This window comes from Cyphellophora attinorum (genome assembly GCF_001299255.1).
Source record: "Cyphellophora attinorum strain CBS 131958 chromosome Unknown Contig3, whole genome shotgun sequence".
Lineage (NCBI taxonomy): Eukaryota > Fungi > Ascomycota > Eurotiomycetes > Chaetothyriales > Cyphellophoraceae > Cyphellophora > Cyphellophora attinorum.
The window spans coordinates 916,721-940,699 of record NW_017253231.1 but is presented as its reverse complement, the minus strand read 5'-3'; the positions used below and the strand labels follow the sequence as shown (position 1 = coordinate 940,699).

Genomic DNA, 23,979 nt, shown 5'->3' with positions numbered 1-23,979 from the left:
CCGGGTCGATCAGCTCAAGTTGTGGGCTGTGATGCCTCGAGATTTATGAAGGTAAAGTTTTGCCTGCCCAGGTGGGTGTCAGGGAATCTATAGCTGTAGTCGTTCCTGTCGGGTTGTCGTGTCACTCACTGCGCTGCGAATGCGCACCGCGACATCGAGGGCATACGTTGTTTTGTGAGAGAAACGATCCGCCTAATAAAGAGCAAAGATGCAGGGTTCAAGACCTGGTAGGGCGGAGGAAAACCGCAGCTGGCTTCAATGCTCCACCTGCTACGAAGTATGTAATTCGGAGAAAGTGTCCCGCCGAAAAGTTTATACTTTTTTTGACTGACGAAGTTCAACTCGAAATTCAGCCATCCCGTTCACGACGATCACAACTAGTAGTATCCCCCGAATAGCAGGACTGCAAAATCAGTCAACACGGTTGATATTGCTGCATTCGCTCAACATGAGTTCATTAAATGGAGTGAAGGCGAAGCGGAAACGAACGGACACTTCAAGAGAGCCTGCCGCCGCTGCACGACCACAACCCAGCAGCCACAAGCCCGTAATACCTATCGAGAGCAAATCGAAGAGACGGAAGACGAAGCATGAAGAGGATGCCTCCTCTGATGTATCTGACGCTGAGGAAGAGGCGTCGTCATCAGAGAGCGACGCTGAGTCGCAAGCCGACGACGATTCGGAGGCAGGCACCGACCTAGAAGAAACCGCGAATGTGCAAGATGGCAACGGGCCCGAGGAGGAAGCCAATGATCTCCCTACAGACACGACACCGTCACTGCCAGGCATCGAATCAGCACCACAAAAGTTCTCAGAGCTCAACCTATCAGAAAAGACCATGAAGGCCATCGAGGAGATGAAATTCGAAACCATGACCGAGATACAACAGCGAGGCATACCGCCTCTTTTGGCCGGAAGAGACGTCCTAGGTGCCGCGAAGACCGGCTCCGGCAAGACTCTGTCCTTCCTCATCCCAGCCGTCGAAATGCTGTCCTCCCTACGCTTCAAGCCTCGAAACGGCACAGGCGTCATCGTCGTCTCCCCAACCCGAGAACTCGCCCTGCAAATCTTCGGTGTCGCCCGCGAACTTATGCAATTCCACAGCCAGACCTTCGGCATCGTGATAGGAGGTGCCAACCGCAGCGCCGAAGCCGAGAAACTGACGAAAGGCGTCAACCTCCTAATCGCCACACCAGGCCGCCTACTCGACCACCTCCAAAACACCAAAGGCTTCGTCTACAAAAACGTCAAAGCTCTCGTGATCGACGAAGCAGACCGCATCCTCGAAGTCGGCTTCGAAGACGAGATGCGCCAAATTGTCAAAACGCTCCCCAGAAGAAGAGCGCCAAACCATGCTCTTCTCCGCCACCCAAACCACAAAAGTCGAAGACCTGGCCCGCATCTCCCTCCGCCCCGGCCCCCTCTACATCAACGTCGACCACAAGAAAGAGCACTCCACCGTCGCCGGCCTCGAACAAGGCTACGTCATCTGCGACACCGACAAGCGCTTCCTCCTCCTCTTCACCTTCCTCAAAAAGATGTCCAAGAAGAAAGTCATCGTCTTCTGCTCCAGCTGCAACTGCGTCAAATACCACGCCGAGCTCCTCAACTACATCGACCTGCCCGTCCTCGAGCTGCACGGCAACCTGAAGCAGCAGAAACGCACAAACACGTTCTTCGAGTTCTGCAACGCAAAGTCCGGCACACTGATCTGCACAGACGTGGCTGCTCGAGGGCTCGACATCCCCGCCGTCGACTGGATCGTCCAATTCGACCCGCCGGATGACCCACGAGACTATATCCACCGCGTCGGCCGCACTGCCCGCGGCTCAAACGGGAAGGGCAAGAGCCTGATGTTCCTGCAGCCGCACGAAGTCGGCTTTCTTTCGCAACTAAAAGAAGCCCGCGTCCCCGTCGTCGAATTCGACTTCCCCGCCAAGAAGATCATGAATGTGCAGTCCCAATTGGAAAAACTCATTAACCAGAACTACTATCTCAACAAGGTATGCCTCTCCTCTTTCCCTCCGCCCCCAACCACAAAACACTAACCACCTCTCCCCGCTATAGTCAGCAAAAGACGGCTACCGCTCCTACATCCAAGCCTACGCATCCCACTCGCTCCGTTCCGTCTTCGACGTCCACAAGCTCGATTTGACCAAACTCGCCAAATCATTTGGCTTCAGTTCGGCGCCACGCGTCGACGTCCAGCTCGGCAGCTCGATGCAGCGCAACAAGAAAGTCCAGGGCCGGAGAGGATACGGGAGTCAGCCGCCGAATGGGCGGCAGGGCTATGGTGGTGGTGGTGGAAAATATGAGAAGGGAGCACTCAAATTTAAGCGGAAAGGCGGCTTTGACTGATCAGAGAACAAAACAGTCAAGGACTTGAAACTTCTGAAGACCTCAATTTCGAAACCATCTTCATAGTTGAGCAGTGTATTGCCACCTGCCTGTGTGTTTCTCGCTGAACGACTGATATGCTATGCATCCCTCGTAACGCCGTACTGTGCCCATTGTAAAAAACTACTAGCTGGACCTCTGTCAATTTCCTGCCCACCCTTGCTCTTTCGTTCCGCATCTTCGCCTGCGGAGTCGGTTCTGCCCGGCTTTCACTCTGGCTGCCTCCGACGACCCTTGATGAGGCCTGTGGTAAGCTTCCGCGACCATTTCGCAGCTCCTGCTTTGATTCTGTTCAGACGCTATCTCGCAGTCTCTGTCCTCGTCCGCGACAAGAAATGCTGCAAAGCCGAATTCTCGGCGTCCATCCGGGCATTGTTCGTGCTCAGCTCTTCCACAAGTGTCGAGAGCCTAGCTCGATCCCGATCAGTACTCGATCTCGTTCGTGGTCTTGCAGTACTGCTAGCAGGCGTTTGGACATCTCCGAGTAGATCAGCCGTATCAGCTGTGATCCTAGCACTAGTGGTGGCTAGCTCATCCATGGCTTCCCTGAGTCGATGGTACTGAGGTCCCAAGGAGGCCGATGTGGGCGGTCTTGTTGTTGATGCGGCGTGCTCGTCGATCGGCGTAGCTGATCCGATTGGTAGTGGTTGTACGCCGGATGAAGTATTCGGAGGCACTGATTGAGATGGGCGACCTTGGCTCATGATAGTTCTCATGGTTTCCGGATCCAGCTCGTTTCGCTCGATAGCATCCTTCATCCATTGCTCCCACTGTGCATCAAGTTGAGCCACGTCGCCTACTTCTCGAGTCGCTACGTCTTGATGAGGAGCAATTTGAGCTAATTGAACTCCAGCACGGTCATCAATGTCCTCCTCGTCAGAAGCGTCCACCCCTTCGTAGTTGTTTGCAGGTGTGCTAGCCGGCGTATGCGCACGTTGTGGTGTTGACTGACTAGAATCGTTCCAATCGTGTAGTATGCCACGAGGCCCACCACATGCGGGTTCTGAGTCCACACCGTCGAGCGTTGTGGAGGTTATGACTGTTTGCTGTTCTCTTTCGAAGCGGTCCTTGGCTGCCTTGGTACCTTCCCAGTTGCACAAGCTCAATATCTCATCCCTTGTCAAGTTCAGACTGTCGAAGGCTCGGAAGAGTCGGCGGTGCCACTGGAAGCCAGCTAGTCTCCTTCGATGGGGAGCAAATGTGTAATCGAGTCCGGGATATTGTGCTTCTACACAGTCTATCCTACCGAAATATCGCTGTACTGCAGTGAGAGTTAGTTTGCATCCGCAAGTTGTGGTGAGTGCGAAACTCAGGCAGGCCATAGATGGGTAGATCTCGATCTTTGTGAGGACTCACCTTCTTCTCTGACTTCAGGTACTAAGTTGCGCTGAACATGCTGGGTCCATGTCGGGGCGCCGTTCTGTTTGCTGCTCGGAGACAGTGTCTGGAACACAGTCTCTGCGACCGAGGGCTTCTTCATTTTGTAGGATCCTGCTCTAGCACCTCATGCAGGCGTGCGCTGGTTGTTATACTGTGATATGTAGTGTATCCAATTATCGCGGCACCGACAGGTGGTTGACGGACGTTCAGTGAAGTACGCCGCAGGATGTTGAAGTGAATGTGGGCTATGCTTGTGTCTATAACGGATCGAGAAGAGATGTGCTGGTGGAATGTGACGGGCTTTCGGAGACTGCTGGACTGAATAGATCTGAGTAGCGAATGGCAGATCTGGTAGAGCTCGCCGCCAATGCTGATGCTGAATATGGATGACAGAACGGAGCCGCCGGAAGAGTGAAGGCCAACGGGCAAGCGCAGGGAGCGGTTTCAGATGACAGCGAGTGAATGATTGCTTGGGGGAAAGTGCGATCTAAGCGGTAGACGAGTTGGTTTCACCTAAGAAGTCGGCAGTCGAATCCGCTAAAATGCTGATGGAGTAGAAAGGGACTTTCAACGAGGGCGATGTTGTTAGAAGATAGTTGTCAGTATGGTGGGTGGAAGGTTGAGGTATATTGGTGAGCAAGGAAGGGACATTCGTCGGTCGGTCGCTGCTGACTAGAGGTGCGACCTGACGGCTTCTCAATCCATTTTTATTATCTAGAGTTCATCATCGGACAACGCAGCGCAGGTTTCAATGTGCCATTCAGCCACTCAGCCCAGGCGCAAACTAGCACTGCAGGTACCCACTAAACCTGATGTTGGCCCCTTGATCACACTGCGTCGCCCGTCGTTATAAGCTGCGTGGGACCCTGTCTTGGGCTTGAAGTGACGCAGCAAGCGGTCCCAACACGGCAACCTCGACACAAGGCAGCTGTATTATTCTGCTTCTCGTGGCAACACCATCAATGTGCTAATCATGCCAGGTGTGCAGCACTACAGGCCACCGCCTTTTACGTCTTCGCCTTGGCCCGAACTAGAGGACTACGAAGTACGCGGTGACCGCCCGCAGGCAAACACGAGACCTGCGTCTTCGGATCATCGTCTTCCAATCATTGAAGCCACCATATTCCGAGATGCAGGCGATCAGCACAGTAGACCCTGCCTAATCACGCAAGTCTATCCTGCGGGCTTTACCGCTTAGCCTAGAGACCTGGTCCTTGTCAAATTACCCAGGTTCTCGATAGGCGGAGCTGAGAGCCGCGTTGCCTAATCCAATGCCTAGATCATGAACTTGAATTGTGCATATCTATGGAGGTGCCTCCGATATTACAGCTCTATCTCTGGCTCAGAGTGCCCTTTCGAACCCATACTACGAATCCCCAAGTCGTCCCATGGACCGCTATGACTACTTCGAAGGCTCTGACGAGCTCGTTCGTATGCATCTTTGCGATGTAAATCAGCTCTGGGTGCTGGCCGAGTCGACGCGGCTCTCTCTGCGTGATCCGGAGCTCGCTCTCGCGGTCTAGTGTCTTCATTTCGCTGGGACGCGAATGCTGAAGTTGTCAGAGAGACTTGAGACTCTCCTGCTTCGCCGCCATCTGCAATGGAGCCGTCGTCGTCGTCGATGAGGATGAACTCAGAGCCGCCAGATTTGAGCTCAAATTCTGCCCGTATTGCCCACACTCGTGCGTCCATATCTGAGACTACAGACTCGGTCTCATCGTCTGCTATATGATCGTCTCGTTCCTGAGCGAGATCCACGTTAGCATTTGTCCCGTTCTGACTAGGTCTCAGTGGCGATGATGGGGCGCTTCGAAAGCTTCGTCGTGCTGTGACGGCTGGCTGCCATGCCCCGGACTACTGTCACCTCTCTTTCGTTTCAGGCTCGCTGCCTTTCGGTAAGCTGCGACCTCCTCGCGAACTTCGACATCGTGGTGGAAGATCTGCTCCGAGCATAGGTCTCCAAAGAGAGCCTGCATACTGCATTCCTCTGTCCACGATGGCAATTCGACCGTACAGGCGTACAGGTCTTTTGGGCGAAAAGCCTGAACCAGATGACGAAGCTCACCCAAAGATGAATGTCGTGAGAATGGGAAGGTTATGGTAGAGCCTTTCCATTTGTACTTCCTTTCTCCTGGTCCTGGCCCTCGTTTCGACGCCCAGTCCCCACCCTTCGAGAGCAGTTGAATGAAGTCCTTCAGATTCACTTCAGAGTCGTTGTCCAGGCCTAGGCCTTCCAGCGGCAAGGTCAGATCTCCAGCATCTCTTGCGGCTTGGATTGCTTTGCGAAATCTTGCAAGTGTGTCAGGGTCAGAGATGAGCTCTGCTGAGATCAGGTCAAGGTCTTGAGTGAGCTCAAGCTCTGATGTCTGGTATAGATCTCCGCCACCACCTCCAGCGCCAACTTCGAGCAGCTCCGTTCCGTCGGATAGTCTGCAAATGATAGGAGTGACCCAAACAATGTCCTCATGAATTAGCCTACTGTGACAAGGCATGCCAGGCTCGCAAGAGTGTACCAGACTGGTCGTATCTGTCGACAGGCATCCTTCTTGGATCTTGTTTCCCACCTCGAATCCAGTAAGGGACGGTCCCTCGAATGTGTGGTAGCCCGGAGCGTTGGCGACCTCGTCGCTCTTTGAGTCGAAAAGCCGCAGCTGATAAGGATCGACGTGGATTGTGGTTCCCAGTGTATTTGCTAATGTCAACCAGACTTGTTCGTAGCCCAGTGTCCAAGCGCGGAAGTAGTATGTTGGTGGCTTCCCACTCTGTGCTAATCGTTCTGCTTGACACTGTTGGACCTTTGTTATAAGCTCTCGAAGACCCTCGGCCTTTGTCTGGAAATGTCTGTACTTGTCATCGTGAGGCGCGAAAGTCGTGTCGAGGTATATGCAGTCCAATCGCTTGAGTCCGCAATTATACGGCAGCAGGCTTGGGACTTGTACAAGCGAATTGACCCACCACGGTTCAGCTCGCACATCTCCCGTATACAGGATGGCTTTGCCGTCACCTTCGATGAGAAACATAACGGCGCCCGGACAGTGATTGGCATCGATTAGCGTTACGTTGATGGTGAGCTTCGGCGATAGCTCTATCATCGTGGGAGTATGCAGAGGCAGTGCTCTTAGGAGCTTCTTCAAGTGCTTCCAGTGTTGTTTGCGACTCTCCAGTATGCCTTTCTGAAAGTTGATGCGATGAGGGTACTTCTCCATACGTAGTAGTAGTCTCCTCGTTGTCGCTGAGCAAAATATGAATGGCATCTTCAGTGACTCCAGTCCCAGCAGGTGGTCGCTGTGAACGTGACTGAGGAAGCATGCTGCTGGATGGGGCAGTGATGAGTCCGATCTGAAATAGTCGATCCTGATCGTAGGGAACTCTTTGACGTAGCCGTCGAAGGTCGACATGATGCCGACGAGAGTGAGGAACCCGCGGTCGACAAGTCATCACTTCCTTGACATTGCAAATGTCCCCCACGGGTCAAGAAGGATAGTCGAAGTCCTGAAGTGTTTCGCATATAATGGCAGTCTGTGACCGTGTTCTTCTCAAGACGCGCTGCAGGTGCAGGGCTTCGTTGATGAGGCAGAGGCTGCAGGATCACGGGTGGCTGTGCGTTGGGTTAGCACACGAGCATAACGCTGCCGCGTGGCAAGGAGGAAATGACAAGACAGTCCGAGCCATCAATCTATAACATATGGGCATCTAGGTCGGTCGTGGTTGCCTTGTCGCCTACTGGTCTGCCTGAAGCCGCGACTGCCGGCACTTAGACGGAATTTTCCCGGCGCTAAGTCGTGCTCATCGGTGACGCCATTGAAAGACGCCCATGAAATCGGTACCTCGAGTTACAGCGACGAAGCTCCAGATGAATTTCTAAGCCTATCCTGCTCGACCTTACTCTGCATCTCCTTCAATCACAACTGTTCCGCGATCGCAAACATGTTTGCACGTTCGATCCTGCGGATCTCTGGTCCTGCGCGCCAGGTAAGCTCTGTTCACCCCCATGTCGCAGCTCCCAAGCTCATGAACTCCCAGAGCGCCCGCTCGTATGCTAGTGAAGCAGCTCCCAAAAGCGGCTCATACACGCCGTGGATAGTCGGCGCAGCAGCAGTGGGTGCCGGACTTGGAGGCTATTCCTTCCTCGGCAACAAGAAAGTCAGCGCCGAAGCTGCACCCACCACCGACAAGCAGCCCGAAAAGACCACCAAGCCAGCCTTCACCGGTGGTGACCAAGGCTTCATCGACCTCAAGCTGAAAGAGGCAAAAGACTACAACCATAACACCAAGACCTTCATCTTCGAGCTTCCCTCGCCTGACCACATCTCCGGTATGAACACCGCTAGCGCCGTCATCACGAAGTACAAGGCCGAGGACCAAGAAAAACCCACCATCCGGCCATACACTCCGACTAGCCATCCTGATGAAAAAGGGACAATTGAGCTGCTCGTCAAGAAATACCCCAACGGTCCCATGTCCGAACACATCCACTCTCTCAAGCCCGGCGACACCCTCTCGATGAAGGGGCCCATTCCAAAGTACCCTTGGTCGCCCAACAAGCACGATCACATCACCTGCATCGCCGGCGGTACAGGTATCACACCCATGTACCAGCTGATCCAGACCATCTTCAAGAACCCTGAAGACAAGACGAAGGTCTCCCTGGTATTCGGCAATATCTCTGAGGACGACATTTTACTGCGAGAAGAATTCGACAAGATCGAGAAAGCAAACCCTAAGCAATTCAAGGTCTTCCATATGCTGGACAAGCCGTCGGATAAGTGGGAAGGTGGAAAAGGCCATGTCACGAAAGAGGTGTTGAAGGAAGTGGTGCCAGATGCGAAAAGCGAGAACATCAAGGTCTTTGTCTGCGGTCCTCCAGGCCTGTACAAGGCTGTTAGTGGCCCAAAGGTCAGCCCGACTGATCAGGGTGATCTGGGAGGTATCCTGAAGGAGTTGGGATATACGAAGGAGCAGGTGTACAAGTTCTAGAGGCATCAGGAAAAGCAAGACGTATGTGATCTCTGGTTACTCTAGATAGACCTTGTGTACACATAGGTATGGTAATCGACCTGGGCGCGCAGCTAGAAAGGACGCCGGGTTCGTGATAGTGATCTCCACAGTGCACGACTGCGCTTAAGACCTCCTGAGGAATTGTGATGTAGCGAAGTTGCTCGTGTGCCCCAGTGCTGTACCTGGCATTGGACCAAGCGGGGGCTACTGTTTCCAGGCTCCTGCTGGACATCTGGAATCACCAGAATGGAGACACCTCCAAAAGCGCTGCCTCAGCACGGCAGCTGTAGGTTCCAGACAACACGGTCAAACATGGATATGTACCTGTATTGGAACCCCGTCACGGAAGGCCGAGAGCTTGACCAGACGATCTGGTTGAGAAAGGGAAACGAAACCGAAGAACTTGGGACAGGTGCAGGGCTTCTGAAAGATTCCCGTTCACGAGGCCATTATTTGCAAGACGGTGTGCGTGATGCCGAAATCGATGACGCCTATAACCCTCCGGCCTACAAGCACAGTAGGCTTCAAGTAAGTGATTCAAGGGCATGCTCTAGGCGGGCAATTAGGGGCAGACGAAGGGCAGAATATAGGTGCGCCTAAATTTCGGCACGATTTGACACCGAGAATAATTGTCGCCGTCGAAGAAGCAGCAGCCAAAAGGGAGGATGCCGAAAGCCAAGGTTGGAACAGCTCAACGGGCAGCTCCAAAGTAGTGGATGGGACCAAAAAGTTCTCGGCACGGCTAAGCAGTTGTCTACCTAAAGCACACTGCTGCTTTAACCATTTTCTCCCACCTTCGTCGGCATGATCGTCTGCCGCAGCAGCGACAGCGGAGGTGCAAACACGCCTAAAGTTTAGGCCATCAAGCCACTAATGTCAGCATCAACAACAACATTGAACGCGTCGATTTGGCACAACCATTGAAGCTATGTACACAGCAGCTCGTTGTCGCAAATAGAAGTACTCGTGCCTACAACGCCGTATGTTGAAGACCTCGTCAAAGTACACAGCCAGAGTGCTCTTGCGAAGACCATGCAAAACAGCTATATCAATGACGTTCGGTCGCAGCAATCGTAGCTACTGTCGCAAAAGCTCGAGTGTGTAGAGCATCCGAGCAAGCCCAGGGAACGACAGATCAAGCGCGTTCTGAAACACGGATGGCCATCTAGGAGGTCAGTAGCAAACATTCAGGCTGCTTTAATTAGAGCAAGTCCGAAGGGCAAGTACGAAATGGGCTGTCAGACCGTCCAAGAGCACCTGAAGACTGCCAGAGAGGCACGGAAGTCGAGGGCATCATCACCGATCAGCTTTCAATCATAGTCGTACTGGAGGCAACCTCCCCCGTAACTACCTGGCTAAGTTGCAGCAAATCAAGCAATAGGCGTCGAAAATTAGGCGTGCCTGCAGCATGAAGTGGAGCCTAGTCAGCTAGTCATCAGGTTGATTTTTTGCAACGACGCCCGGCGCTTCAGGGTTAAAGTGTCGCCCGCCTCGCCCCTCCTGCCGCCGATTTTTCTTCTTTCTCAGCTTCACTTCGTCTCCGACCTCACCTGAGCTCCAGTTAAACCCTTCGACGAGCTTTAACTAATTCGCTTCGGGTGATTCCCAACGCGTTCGACAGTATTATAGGCATACCCAGTATTCACTACTCTTATTCACCATGGCAAAGAAAGCTGCTGCATCAGCTCCTGCTGCGGCCGACGAGTCTGGCACAGTCGATGTGAACGTGGCCGACTTCAAGCGCACCAGAGACTCGGTATGTTCAACCATTTCCTTCGCGCGTCTTCACAACAGTTACCCCTCCATGCACAAACACCTTGCAACCTCCGCGAAAGTTCCGCCCCTCGGCATCGCAACCGCAACCCCAACAGTCTCGCCCATCATCATCGCCTAGCAACGCCTATTCTGCCGCTGCAGAGGCGACATAGTCTCCCACATGTCGCAACGCGTCATCGCAACCCCGTATGAGCGTGTGGCCCAATTCATTCGCGATCACACCAACTACATCCTCGCTGTCAATGCTCTGTTCAGTCGTTGTGTTCAACTCACTTCCCTTGTCAATGAGAGAACCAGTCAAGAGACAGCTGCTGAACGATTTTCCCAGGTCATTGTCGCCCTAGCAACTCTGCAGACCTCAGTCCAAGATCTTTCTCGAGCATACATCCAGCATGCCAACACTGTGTTGGCTCCAGGAAGCGGGGGCACACTCGATGCCAATCTCACCAACATCCTCACCGAGTCAGGCCTGCTCGCCACTGGAAGCACTGCAGCCCCTCCTGCTGGCGCTGCTGTCGAGGAAGGCGGCAAGAAGAAGCGCAAGAGGACCCCTCATGACCCCAACGCTCCCAAGCGCGCATTGACACCCTACTTCCTCTACATGCAGAGTGCTCGTGCTCAAATCGCCAAAGAGCTCGGCAGCGAGGCAAAGCCCAAGGAAGTCGCCGATGAAGGCACACGCAGATGGCAAGAAATGCCTCAGACCGACAAAGGCGTAAGTCTCCCGTACTCACATACTCTTCTTGGCTCGACTGACCTTTTACAGATCTGGGATGAGCAATATCAAAAGAATCTAGCTGCCTATCGCGTCAAGATGGCCGCTTACAAAGCTGGTCAGAAGGTCCCCAGCGATGAGGAGGCTGCTTCACTCGTCGAAGCTGGCAAAGCCCCAGAGCCTGCCGCAATTGAGGATGCCGCTGCTGAGACCGAAGAGGAGGACTCTCCCGAGCCGGTCAAGGCTCCTGAACCAGCACCAAAGGCATCAAAGCGCAGAAAGACCACCGACACCCCAGCTAAGGCTGAGGCCGCTGCTCCTAAGTCGCCAGAGAAGGAGAAAAAGGGCAAGGGCAAGAAGCTGCCGCCGCCGCCGTTGCTGCACCAGAGCCCGAGAAGGTTGCTCCAGCATCTGCCACAAAGGAGAAGAAGAAGAAGACCAAGAAGGCCTAGGCGCCCCCAGCAGCCAAGAAACCTCGAAATCTGAGGGCCAGCCCGCGGACTGATGTCGTGGAGTAAATAGGGTGGTAACTGTTCAGCGCTCAATGGGTTTTGTCGATGTGTACTGTACCTACATTCATTTGCACATTAGCATTCACGTACTAGCGCTGGGGTACGATCACGGTTGCGTCGAGGACGGCACTGTGAGTATTCTACGGCACGTCTCGTAAATGGCGTTCACGGCATTCCAATCAATACAATCCTGTCACTGCTTGTCTCAAACTGCCTTCCACTATCGTGCCCTGCGAAGCATCATGCTGCACTTGTTTCTCATGTCGCTGACTATAGCACAGTGACCAACGTTGACCTGCCCCTCGTTGCCTCAGCCTGACGACCTCGCCGCCTCTGATTCGGGCGTTGTTCCCCACACCGTCATCGCCCCGAAACACAGAATCCCCGCAATTGGTTTGACACATTTGATTCGCTCATATCCAACGACGAGATAGTGACTGCCGGAAGGTATATCAGCCGTAAGACGAGTTCGCTTTCGAGATGGAGTGGTTCCTGTGCGCTTTGTATCAGATTGATGTTATATGCCAAGCTAACGTAACGCACTTCTAGCAGCCATGCAACTCGTTCCACGAGAGGTTAGTTGCTCGCTGCGTACCTGGCATCCACGCGGATATACCAGCTGACGCTACTAACCACAGCTAGATAAGCTCGTTACTTCACAGCTTGGCTTTCTAGCACAGCGGCGGCTGGCCAGAGGTGTCAGGCTGAATCATGTTGAGGCTTGTGTAAGAGCACTGTTGTCTATATCACGTACGCGGTCTGATTGAGATTCTCGCAGGCATTGATCGCGAATAACCTCCAAGAGGTACGTCTACCAACTCTACAACGAATACCCGGTCGGGATATATACTAAACAAACGTTGTATCCTAGCTCATTCGCGATGGCAACCACTCCGTCGCCGAGCTCATGTCCATTGGCAAGACGATGCTGGGCCGACGACACGTGCTTCCCTCTGTGATCTCGACCCTCACCGAGCTCCAGGTCGAAGGTACCTTCACCACGGGGACATATCTTGTCACGGTTCACCACCCGGTCGCTTCGGACGATGGTGACCTGGAGAAAGCCCTCTATGGCAGCTTTCTGCCGGTTCCCAGCAAGGATGCCTTTCCCCCATTTGAGGCTCACGAGTCTGTTCACGCCGGTCTTCTGGTGATATGGGCCGGGAATGCTGACTCTTATGCAGGTACGAGGAGAAGAAGATGCCGGGAGCCGTCATAGTAAAGAAAGGCCCTAATATTCAGCTCAATGAAGGTAGGAAGAGGATCCAACTCAAGGTCACCAGCAAGGGAGATCGACCGATACAGGTAGGGAGAGGCAGTCCACTCGTACATGAGCACTGCTCATCATTGATTCTGCGCGTAGATCGGATCACACTATCACTTCATCGAAACCAATCCACTACTCTCCTTCGACCGCATTGCGGCATATGGCTATCGCCTAGATATCGCTGCAGGAACCTCGGTGCGGTTCGAACCCGGTGACACCAAGACAGTCACACTGGTCGAGATAGCAGGACACAAGGTCATTCGTGGCGGCAACGGACTCGCCGACGGACCTGTTGATCTCTCACGCGCGGATGAGATCCTCCAAAAGCTACAAGCTGCCGGCTTCGCCCACGAATCCTCCCCTCAGACCGACAGTTCGCGCCTCTCTACCTTCAACATGACACGTGCAGACTATGCGGGCATGTTCGGTCCCACCACCGGTGATCTCGTCCGTCTTGCTGCGACCGACCTATGGGTCCGCGTCGAAAAGGATCTCACGGTCTACGGCGAAGAATGCAAGTTCGGCGGCGGCAAGACCCTGCGCGAAGGAATGGGCCAGGCCTCGAATCGCCCGGACGCCGAAGTCCTCGACACGGTCATCACCAACGCTCTCATTATCGACTGGACTGGCATCTACAAAGCCGATATCGGCATCAAGAATCAGCTCATCGCCGGCATTGGCAAAGCCGGCAACCCAGACGTCATGCCAGGCGTGTCTCCCAACATGATTGTAGGCAACGGCACCGACGTGATCGCCGGCGAGCACATGATCGTCACTGCTGGCGGCTTCGATACGCACATCCACCTGATTTGCCCGCAACAGGCCTACGAGTCAATCGCTGCCGGCATCACGACCTACCTCGCTGGCGGCACAGGCCCCTCCCAGGCTCCAACGCCACAACCTGCACTCCCGGTAAACAGCACATGTACCAAATGCTGCAAGCAATCGACACCCTTCCTCTCAACTACGGCCTCACAGGCAAAGGCAACGACAGCGGTCCAATCCCGCTCCGCGAATCTATCGAAGCGGGCGCATGCGGTCTCAAACTCCACGAGGACTGGGGCACGCACCCTGCCGCCATCGACGCCTGCCTGAGTGTCTGCGACGAGTACGATGTCCAATGCATGATCCACACCGACACACTCAACGAGTCCGGCTTCGTCGAATCCACCGTCGCGGCTTTCAAAGACCGCACCATTCACACCTACCACACCGAAGGTGCCGGTGGAGGACACGCGCCAGACATCATCAAGGTCGTCGAGTTGCCGAATGTGCTGCCCTCCAGCACGAACCCCACGCGACCGTACACGAACAACACATTGGATGAGCATCTTGATATGCTCATGGTCTGTCACCACCTATCTCGCAACATCCCCGAAGACGTCGCGTTCGCCGAATCGCGCATCCGCGCCGAAACCATTGCCGCCGAGGACGTCCTGCACGACTTGGGAGCCATCAGCATGATGTCCTCTGACTCCCAAGCCATGGGTCGGTGTGGCGAGGTCATCTTGCGGACGTGGCATACCGCACACAAAAACAAAGTCCAACGAGGACCACTGCCGGAGGACAAAGAAGATGGGGAGGCGGATAATTTCCGGGTCAAAAGGTATGTGAGTAAGTACACGATCAATCCTGCGCTGGCGCAGGGGATGGGGCATTTGATTGGAAGTGTGGAGGTGGGCAAGTATGCGGATCTGGTGGTGTGGAAGCCGGCTAGTTTTGGGGTGAAGCCAAATTTGGTGGTTAAGGGGGGAATGATTTCGTGGAGTATGATGGTAAGTTGTTCTGCTTTCACTTCTGCTTCTGCTTCTCTTGTTCGTCTTATGCTATGATTGTGGCGATACCGGCCTATGCTTCGTTTTGACGTACCTGCTGTACGCGGGGCGTGAAGATCGTCTGCGCACCAAGCCAGGGATTCCAACGACTCTGAGCGACCTGAGGATGAGCACATCTGCTCCGGTGGCGACATCGCTCTCTCTCTCTTCGTGCCCCCAGGGCTGAGGCCTGTGTTCCCTGACTCAGCCTCCATTGCCTTCATCTGCATGACCTCGACCATCGGACCTGGTACTAATCCTCTTCGCAGGGCGACCCCAACGCCTCAATCCCAACAATCCAACCAGTCCTCTCCCGCCCCATGTTCGGCGCCCTTACCCCGGCAAGCACATCCATAACCTGGACCTCCGCCGCCGCCGTCAAAGCCGACCTCCCGTCCAAGCTCGGCCTCAAGAAGCGTATTGAAGCTGTGAAGGGATGTAGGAAGGTCAGTAAGAAGGACATGAAGTTCAATGATAGCATGCCGAAGATGAAGGTCGATCCGGAACGGTATGTGGTTGAGGCGGATGGGGTGCGGGTTGGGGAGGGGCCTAGTGAGAGCTTGCCGTTGAGTCAGGCGTACTTCGCCTTCTAGGAGAATGGGCTTGGAAAGGGGAGGAGCTCGTGGATGTCGCAGGGGTCTAGGGGTCGGACGAAGATATTGAATTGCTCCTTGGATAACGTGGTCGACGTATGTACAGCAATTGGAATCCAGCTGGTCTCGACTGCTAGTCCACCTTCACACGTTCCCAGACATCGGTTGCCGTGCTTGTTCCACGATGAAGCGAAGTCCACGTAAGCTCAGTCACGAAGAGCATATCCGATCCAAGTGAATATAGAAGGCAGCAACTAACGTTGAGTCACTCAAACATCAGTTAATACCTCCCATCCTAGTCAGTGAAGCGATCGTGTCAGGTTGCCTCGGAGCGTCCCTTTGTCGAAAACCTGTAAGTAGTCTTCTTGCCCCCGTGCTTCGTCTGCTTCTCTTCTACCGTCATCTAGCTATGACAGCAAGTCCACCCACCCATTGTCATGCCTTGGTCGCACCTGCTGCTACCTGGTGGGACGAGTCGGCATGGGAGGCTGTATGTCTTCGCTCGGAGCCTGCTGACTAGGTGAAGAAAGGGCTGCAACTGGACTGGAGGCAGAGGGTATGTATCCAGTCAGTGAGTATGTAAACATGATGGCGAGATTTAGATACGCTGCTGCTTGGATGCCTTCGAGCAAGAACAGAGTCATCTGTGTCGACGCTGCCGTCTCACATGTATGTTCATGGCCAAGCTCGGGTACTTGTTCATGCTACGATTCATGTGCTGTGCTCAGGGCAATGGCGAGTGAAGGCACGGCCAGCTATAGCAACACACGAGTGTACCGTTAGCAAAACCTGACGTCGAGCTTGATGTGGACGCATTGAGAGCCGCTTATCGTGGCAGTCAACGAGCCACAGATAGCCCTCACTGCTCTTGCGCGGGAGTCATGCTCGCGGCGGTGAACACCCCAGCCTGTGGACCGACTAGCTTATCAAAATGAGTAGATTGATATCTCAAAGTATGTCTAAGAAGGCTGAGCTGATGTCAATATCGCTGTCCTGGAAAAACCATCATTTCGTCAGCCACCATCTCGCGGCTTCAGCGCGCTTGCTGTATGTATGCTGTTGGGGCCAGAATTGCCCTTTTGAGACTGTCGCACGGCGTGTGCTACTCGCTGCTGTGCCACCCGAAAGGCTCCATCATCGACTCCGCATGGTTGAAGGCCCATGAAATCGATTGCCGTTCCCAGTTTGCTGTACCTGCATCACGTTCTGTACAACAATGCCAAGGTAGTCCAATCCGTCATGGTTCTCGTGTGCGCATCGTCAAAATTCTGTTATCGTTTTCGTTACATCATCTCACTATCGTCGGCGCGCTGCCTCTGGCACGAGTCGGAGGCGGGTACACATCCTGGCTGGTGGCTCAGGGTATTGCCTGCCACCCACGCCACTCACCGTGTGGACTCGAGAAGGAAAGCCTGCTTTGCGCTGGGCACGGTCGAAGTCTGAGGGGTGCCTTCGGTCGCTGCCGCTACTGCTGTCGCGGTTTGCTACTTGCATCGAGGGATCTGGATGATGCATAGGCGAGCGTGGGTCATGATGTGTTGAGCGTGGGTCAGGATATCGAGCCGGTGGAGTGGGTGCCGTGGTGGTAATGGGAGGTGGACGGTTCGTATTGTCGAAAATGTGGTCGCGAAATCGCACACCATTTTGGCCGTTCTGGGGACGTTGGGGAGGAGCAGGATAGACTGGTAATGCCGAACCATATGGGACTTGTGACAGTGTTGGTTTGCGGTGATAGTATTCGGGCCGGAGTGGCACGGGGACTGGTGGTCTTGGTGGAGCCGCTTCTATCTTTTTAGTGCCAGCGTCCGAGGAGTGGCGTCGCCTGTGCGACTTGAAGAATGACGGAGGCCATAACGAGCTCTTTCGACGTTAGGCGATTCATCTCGCCGCGACGGTCGTGATTTGTGGTCGCTGTGCGACGTATCAGAACTGGCATCGCTGGCCGAAGTGTTCCGAGAGTGCGGGGATCGACCATCGGATATTCGATGTCGATGTGAAGCAGCCCACTGCTGTGAGGGTGGCCGAAGATCACGTTGTGGTGGTTGCCGCGGGCTTTTGTCAGGCGTGGAGGTGGTGTGCGACCTTTGACGGGTGTGTTGGACAGGCCGTTGGTCTGAGTGACTTCGTGCTTTTCGACCTTGCCGGTTCTGACGATCCCAATGCGAAGACCTGTCACCGGGTGTTGGGACAGGCATGGGCGACACAACGTCGGGTACGCTGCTGCGGCGCCTGGCAGCAGCAATCCGGGCCTGGTCGTCAGAAGAGCTGTTTCGTGACGCGTGTCCGTTGTGGAAGTAGCCGTCGATGCGGTCATCGGTATGGGGAGACTGGTAGGGTGAAGCCTTGAGGCGGCGCATGTAATTATCCTGGTTCAGTGTGCCAGAGACGGTGGTATACCACTTCTCCATCTCTTCGTCGGCCTCTTGTGGGAAGCATGACCGCGGAATCGGCCCTGGAAAACAGCCGCCATCTTTGCGGGGGATGCGATACAACTCCACCGACTTCTGTAGAAACTTGACGCTCTCATCTGGCGACAGCAGTAGTTGTAGTGTCTGCCACCGCGCAAAGCCATTCAATGTCAGACATGGTATGCTGGGCATCTCGAACGGGTTGTGTGAGGGCTGCAGGTTGTGATAGCAGCCAAAGGTGCGATATGTGAAGGACAAGCCATGGTCGCCGGACTTGAGGAAGAGACCGTCGTAGTTGCCGCCGACGCGACGGTAGAAGGCAGCGAGCCTTTGAGGTGTCAATTCAGCGCCAACGCCGGGCTCATTATCGATCTGAAGGCGCGGTCAGTGGTTTAATCACGAACGGCAGCAGCGATGGACCTACAATGCATTTTGCTAGTCCTAGACACAATTCCTCGAGCTGTGGTGTCGCAGTCTTGTCAGGCCTAATCAAGTACTCCCACCGAAAGCCAGGCGTATGGCCATTCGTTTCCATGTCGCTCTATAGCGGTGTACTTTGGTGGTGTAGACAACGTTGCGCGATCATCGCCATTGAGCCATTGAGGCGGAGCGCAAGCGACAATGCGATTCTCATAGAAGGCCTCAAGATGTAGAGCACGATAGCGCCATGCAGGACAGTGAGTGAGGAGAAAGCAATGCGTGCAGGTCGCACATGGCTTGATGCTATCAATCAGTCGACAGTCTATCACTCCCGTCAATCAGATGGTTAGCATAATGTGATCGAAGCACAATGGGGTGCATGCAGGTGACGCTACACCGCTTGTTCAATCCAGTTGGCATGGCAGAAACGATGCAGGCCATACAAACTCTACTGGACGCTGCATGCCGAGCCCCAAGCTTATTCGATCCGGTACTGCTGTGGCTTTCGCTCGGCGGCCAGTCCAGAGCATCCTTCCGTCTCTAGCACGAGCTCAACGAGCCCATTCAAGCGCTCCAGTGACTCCTTCGCTATTGGCAGTCGCTGTGCCGGATGAGAATCAGCTGTCTTGGCCTTGAGGAGTCTCCCACACAGCCCACTTAGGGATGTGCGATAGCTGCTCGCTTCTCTATCTAAGCTACAGATCTCAGATCTCGCCGTTACACAGCCACATCTACCGACGTCTTTCGACACAGATGAGCCTCGAGAGCTTTGGAAGAGAAGAGATGGCACTTGTGCGTCCGTTACCGTCATCGCCATCCCGACTACTGCTTCTCGATGGATTTGGCAACGTGCTGAAGTGACGAGTGACGAGATTGACAGGGGCACGGACCACCCCAGGCAAGGCAGCCGAAAGCATGGTTCGCCCTGCAACGTATTTTCCAAAGCTACGCCCGACTTCTTAAGGACGGATCTCGGATCACCAGGGGCGCCAGGCCAGTTGCCTTGCAGCGGACCATGTCCATGGGACAAGGGGTGTATGAGGTCGTGAGCTTGACTCATACACAATGCTATTACCGACACGAGCTTACGATGCTACCTTCTGGCCTGCCTGGAGGACTCTGTCGCAAAGCTGCAGATGAAGTCCACGATCTTCACCCTGCCAGGCGATTTAGTCATGATGTCTTGATGCAGCGCACCACTAACGACCTGTCGCTGGACCGATATGCCCTTAGCGACGCATAGTTTTTCGAGAATACGAGCTTGCCCCTCTGGAACAATCTCATCATTGCCAGCTTGTAGCAACATCATCCTGATGCCACTTCTGCGATTGCCGATCTCTTCCAGCGCTTTACCGCTTTCCCATGTGGACCGCAGAAAAGGTGAGAGATATCGATAAGGCAGCCACTTCTGTGGATACATTCCAAGCAACAACGCTCTCATGTTTACGAACGGCGTCTCCAGTAAGAGTCCGGATATGCGTTTGAACTGCTTGGGATCATTGCGACAAAGCCGGGCTGCTGCAAGGTTGGCAACGCCCGTGCCAATCGACTGGCCCCAGATGATGATCTTATGGTCCTCGCCATACCGTTGCAGCACCCATTCCAGAGCTGCCTCCGCATCCAGCTCAAGTCCAGGCTGTGTTGCTCGGCCACTGGACGTCCAAAAGCCACGATATGACAACGCAACCAATGTCAGAGCCACCCGATCTGATGCTTGATCTTTGACTGAGCGCATGATACGCGAAAGGTATGGCAGCCGCGGAGGCAACGACGAAGCATTGCCCTGAAAGTACAGCACGACGATCTTCTGTCGCTCCTGCTCAGGTTGAGCATCAGAGAAAGCGCCTTCCAGAAGTTTGATCTGGGTCCCATCGATGGATCGAACTCCGTGCTCCTTCCAGACAACAGGTTTGCACTTTCCCTCGTAGTCGGCCACTTTCTCAGACCTCGAGAATGGCGGCACTGAAGGCATATAGATGATCTTGTTTTGAAATGTGATCATCATCATGCATTTGTACGTCCAAAGCGTCACAAGCAGGCCGACAAATACGGTTGGCGGTGTCAACACTGATATGATAGCATCTGCGCTGATCTGACGCCGCGCGGCTGCACGCTGAAGGGGCCACGACCGTCGCCTGTCCCTGGCGGGTGTCGAGGCCCCAAACAATGCATATCTGCTCGCTAATTCGGATGCAGAACAATGATTCGACGTCGACCACGATGCCGATCGTAGCACAGCATTCCTCATGGACTACGCCGGTCTATCTCAACGACATCGAAAAGACTACTGAGACGAGAGTGAAGGCTTTCGGGACAGTGAGAAACGTCACGAAAGTCCTTGAAGTCCGGGGAAATTGCGGCTATGCCTTTCTTGGTTTAGCTCATTTGGTCATCGAGCGAGGCTTCGCTCCTTTTCATTAGCCTCACCATTTCTGGTTCTTGGACAATGCATCGACGCTCTTAGTAGCATTCCAGTCGAGATGTCGAGCTGAGTGAATCATGAGTGAGCTGGCCGCGTGAGATGGTCGCCACCCTCCCAGAGGAGCCAGGCTTCGCTCCGTTCGAACAAACAACATCGTTTCTGGTTCATGAACAGCGACACACGCATCGACAGTCTCAGAACTACTACAGAAGGACAAGACAAGTGAGCCATAAGTGAGATGGCTCTGAAGGTGTTCGCAACCATCGCAGGACAACAGTCACTGCATCGAGCAGTCTTCACGTCAAGACAGTGCAGCGGCATGATGTCCTCCCATATCTTCTGTCGTCCTTACCCTTCGCAACCTCTCCTCTCTTTATATCCTATCACACTCGAACTCTCTTCCATCTTTACATTATCCCTCTCAGGGTTGAGTACTGTCGTACTCCTGGCCTTACTGGGTGTGCCGCGTCGTCAACTAACTCCTCGGCGTGGCCGCTGGTGCACGCACTACGCTCTTCCGCCAACCAGTCTTTGCCACCGCTTTGGTCGGAGATCTTAGTCCTATTGTCGTTCTGCCGCGTCGAGTCACTAGCTTGAGTGCATAGCGTCTGCACTAGGATGGTCATTCTGACGACATCTGCCTTTCGTCTGTCAATGCTTTTTTCGGTTCGTTCTTGACTCGCTGCGAACAGACTTCAATCTCAATTCGTCGATCCGTCTGATCTTTGAAATCAGATCTGTTCGATCCAAGCCTCTCAAAACTGTTTCCAGGTCCGCCTTAACGAAGCGCTTTCCTTCTCTCTCACCGAGCAGTCCCTTCATATTACTACAAGATGGTCCGCATTAAAGAGGAAGACCGAGATGGAGAATCCACCGCCTCCTCCAGCCGGCACATGTCCCACGATATACCCCCACATCAAACACCTGAGCCAGGTGAAGTTCCGACCGAGCCCGCGGCACTACGACTTCCTCCATGTCACCCCCTGTGGATTCTCCAGGCAGCATTCGCAGAGAATGATCGGGTCAGTCGGGCTGATATGCGGAAGGACACAAATGCGGAGAATACCAGCATCTATGGTGATTTCGAAGGGAGGAGGAATCCGCGGACCAGAAGACGACCAGACGATTCCCACGCCAGTACAGGCTCTTCTCACTCATCACGATCTACAGATGAGGAGAATATAGAGTATATCTCTGAACGTCGTCGGTTCCCGTCCCTGTCTCCCACTCGCCATAGCTCGCGCACGAGTTCAGCCTCCTCAAATCGTCGCCCAGACGGTCGTGCTTCCGACTGCCGGCCTCCTAATTTAAGCCCTGCTAAGTTTCCACCACCGGTACCAGATGCAAAAGCCCTCGAAGGTCCCAAGAGATGCGAATGCCCAATTCATCTTACTTGCGGCGTCAGAGATGATAATTGGATTGATTGTCGAATCCTGGTTCCAATATGGGAGAAATGGAGAAAAGCTCAACGCGAAGTTGACCCGTGGGCGTAAGTTGAGAAGTCCCCTATTCTTGAGCTGCACCACTGACTTGTTGCAGGCAGATACCAGAAGACGAGATTGAGAACTTCGCGACCCCGGTAGCGATCAGAGCCATCTGCCCGTTACTGGACGAATTGGCCAACTTACTTGGTACTCCTAGATCCATTGACGCTGTCTGCAACGATGTTAGAGTCTGGCTATGGAACATGCGAATGTTCTCGGTTCGTGAAGATGACATTAACGCCGAGGATCCAATACAGCGGATCGACGACTTCCTCTCAGATTACGACGCCATGACGGGTCGTGCCAAGCGATTGCCGGATGACATCAAGGAGGATTTGACGATCCAGCTCCGAAAATGGCAGCGTGGTGACTTCGGTGTCCTTCCACATCGTGCTTTTGTGCGCGACGGCAAAGGTCGCTGGATCAGAAACGCGAATTGGAACCATCGAGACGGCAGATTCTTTGGTGACGGTCACCTTGTCAATGGACAGACGTTCAAGAATCGCAGAATCATGGCCTCTGAAGGCGCGCATGCACCCCCACAAGCGGGCATATCGGGGAACACCAGAGACGGCGCTTATAGTGTCGTCATGGGCCTTCATGAGCCGTCAAAGCAGATGGTCTATGCAGACGTCGATTGTGGCGACACCATTTACTACATCAGCACGGCTCTCCCATTGAAGGAGGACGATCAGGACCCGCCAACTAATCACTTCGACCCCGAGGATGAAGCACTGTACGTCGATCCCGAGACTGCAACCGTTGGCGCGAGAGCTTTGATGATCAGCCACGAGACCAGACAGCCCGTCAGAGTCTTCAGATCATATAAGGCTGCACCGATCGTTCCAAATAAGCCAGTCAAGGGCTTTCGCTATGATGGGCTTTACCGTGTGGAAGACGTGGTTTGCTTGAAGCAGAAGCGCCAGATCTATCGCTTCAAGATGGTGAGACTGCGTGGGCAAGGAGCGCTAAGAGGTATGCTCGCTGTGTCGTCGAATCCACGAACAGCAGGGACGAAGAAACGCCGAGAGCCATCTGGCGGCGAGAACGCAGGTTCAAGCCGTTCGGTGAAGCGATCGCGCAAGTAGTGGCGACGAGTGACTACTGAAGGCCAGCAATGTTGAGCTTGAGCGACAGAGACCTGCGACTACCTTGGGAAGGCAGAAACCGAACTCAGAGCTCAGTAAGCAGGCGGGAAGCACGAATCCGGCCATATCAGGACGTTTCCGTTCAGAACAGGTCAAAGCCGATGAAGGGACGCTTTGCGCTCATACGAGAACTCCTTGGGGTTGGAATTACCTCGAAAGTCGGAAAAGCTGGCTGGAGCTCAGGGCATTCAGAATTCAGACCGTTGCTAAGCACTGATACCTCCAAATATTGGACGAGCACCGAAAGTTGGAAGGACTGGCGAGAAGCTCAGGGCGCTCGAGGTTCAGGTGCTCTCACAGACTTCAAATGGAGCTCAAATCCGGGATCAGATGACACAGTCGACAGCTTCATAGCTTTGCCAGCATAGAGAAATATTCTTACCTTTCACCTTTTATGCTATGTCGGCACGGATAATTGTTCTTGCCTATCACCTTTCGACTCTTCGAGGCTCACTCGCCCTTACGAGTGACAACCAAGTATCGACGACTTCTCAGTCCAGATAAAATGCTAGTACCAGACCGTGCCTTCACATTCGTGACTTCACCTTCACTTTGCCTTGAGCCTGACATTCCATTCCATCTTGGTTATGGACTTCGTCTTCTGTCTGGGATCGGAGATGAGCTTCGTGGTATAGCGTCTTGAGA

At 54.0% G+C, this 23,979-nt stretch overlaps 8 protein-coding genes across 8 annotated transcripts; 4 read left to right on the top strand and 4 right to left on the bottom strand.

The window, feature by feature from the left end:
* Window positions 1-448: 448 nt before the first annotated feature.
* AB675_8626 (ATP-dependent RNA helicase has1) lies at window positions 449-2,358 on the top strand (the record flags this gene model as incomplete). Its single annotated transcript, XM_018149087.1, has 3 exons — window positions 449-1,318; window positions 1,344-2,003; window positions 2,068-2,358. 3 exons carry the CDS (start codon window positions 449-451, stop codon window positions 2,356-2,358), a joined length of 1,821 nt encoding a protein of 606 aa, XP_018004484.1.
* A 338-nt stretch (window positions 2,359-2,696) lies between these two features.
* On the bottom strand, window positions 2,697-3,877 carry AB675_8625 (uncharacterized protein; the record flags this gene model as incomplete). Its single annotated transcript, XM_018149086.1, has 2 exons — window positions 2,697-3,658; window positions 3,754-3,877. 2 exons carry the CDS (start codon window positions 3,875-3,877, stop codon window positions 2,697-2,699), a joined length of 1,086 nt encoding a protein of 361 aa, XP_018004279.1.
* A 1,223-nt stretch (window positions 3,878-5,100) lies between these two features.
* AB675_8624 (Protein artemis) lies at window positions 5,101-7,175 on the bottom strand (the record flags this gene model as incomplete). Its single annotated transcript, XM_018149085.1, has 3 exons — window positions 5,101-5,520; window positions 5,685-6,239; window positions 6,291-7,175. 3 exons carry the CDS (start codon window positions 7,173-7,175, stop codon window positions 5,101-5,103), a joined length of 1,860 nt encoding a protein of 619 aa, XP_018004180.1.
* Window positions 7,176-7,704: 529 nt separating this feature from the next.
* On the top strand, window positions 7,705-8,754 carry AB675_8623 (NADH-cytochrome b5 2; the record flags this gene model as incomplete). Its single annotated transcript, XM_018149084.1, has 2 exons — window positions 7,705-7,749; window positions 7,801-8,754. 2 exons carry the CDS (start codon window positions 7,705-7,707, stop codon window positions 8,752-8,754), a joined length of 999 nt encoding a protein of 332 aa, XP_018004580.1.
* Window positions 8,755-10,435: 1,681 nt separating this feature from the next.
* Window positions 10,436-15,452, top strand: AB675_8622 (Urease; the record flags this gene model as incomplete). The annotated part of the gene is made up of 11 exons (XM_018149083.1): window positions 10,436-10,531; window positions 10,880-11,266; window positions 11,318-11,664; window positions 12,328-12,353; window positions 12,421-12,503; window positions 12,557-12,583; window positions 12,650-12,906; window positions 12,963-13,083; window positions 13,142-13,970; window positions 14,024-14,820; window positions 15,129-15,452. 11 exons carry the CDS (start codon window positions 10,436-10,438, stop codon window positions 15,450-15,452), a joined length of 3,294 nt encoding a protein of 1,097 aa, XP_018004615.1.
* Window positions 15,453-16,748: 1,296 nt separating this feature from the next.
* AB675_8621 (uncharacterized protein) lies at window positions 16,749-18,395 on the bottom strand (the record flags this gene model as incomplete). The annotated part of the gene is made up of 4 exons (XM_018149082.1): window positions 16,749-17,240; window positions 17,296-17,701; window positions 17,730-18,232; window positions 18,285-18,395. 4 exons carry the CDS (start codon window positions 18,393-18,395, stop codon window positions 16,749-16,751), a joined length of 1,512 nt encoding a protein of 503 aa, XP_018004428.1.
* A 978-nt stretch (window positions 18,396-19,373) lies between these two features.
* AB675_8620 (Protein bem46) lies at window positions 19,374-20,252 on the bottom strand (the record flags this gene model as incomplete). The annotated part of the gene is made up of 1 exon (XM_018149081.1): window positions 19,374-20,252. The coding sequence occupies one exon, from the start codon at window positions 20,250-20,252 to the stop codon at window positions 19,374-19,376; it is 879 nt and encodes a 292-aa protein (XP_018004521.1).
* Window positions 20,253-21,535: 1,283 nt separating this feature from the next.
* On the top strand, window positions 21,536-23,274 carry AB675_8619 (uncharacterized protein; the record flags this gene model as incomplete). The annotated part of the gene is made up of 2 exons (XM_018149079.1): window positions 21,536-22,191; window positions 22,242-23,274. The coding sequence occupies 2 exons, from the start codon at window positions 21,536-21,538 to the stop codon at window positions 23,272-23,274; spliced, it is 1,689 nt and encodes a 562-aa protein (XP_018004362.1).
* Between the last annotated feature and the right edge of the window lie 705 nt (window positions 23,275-23,979).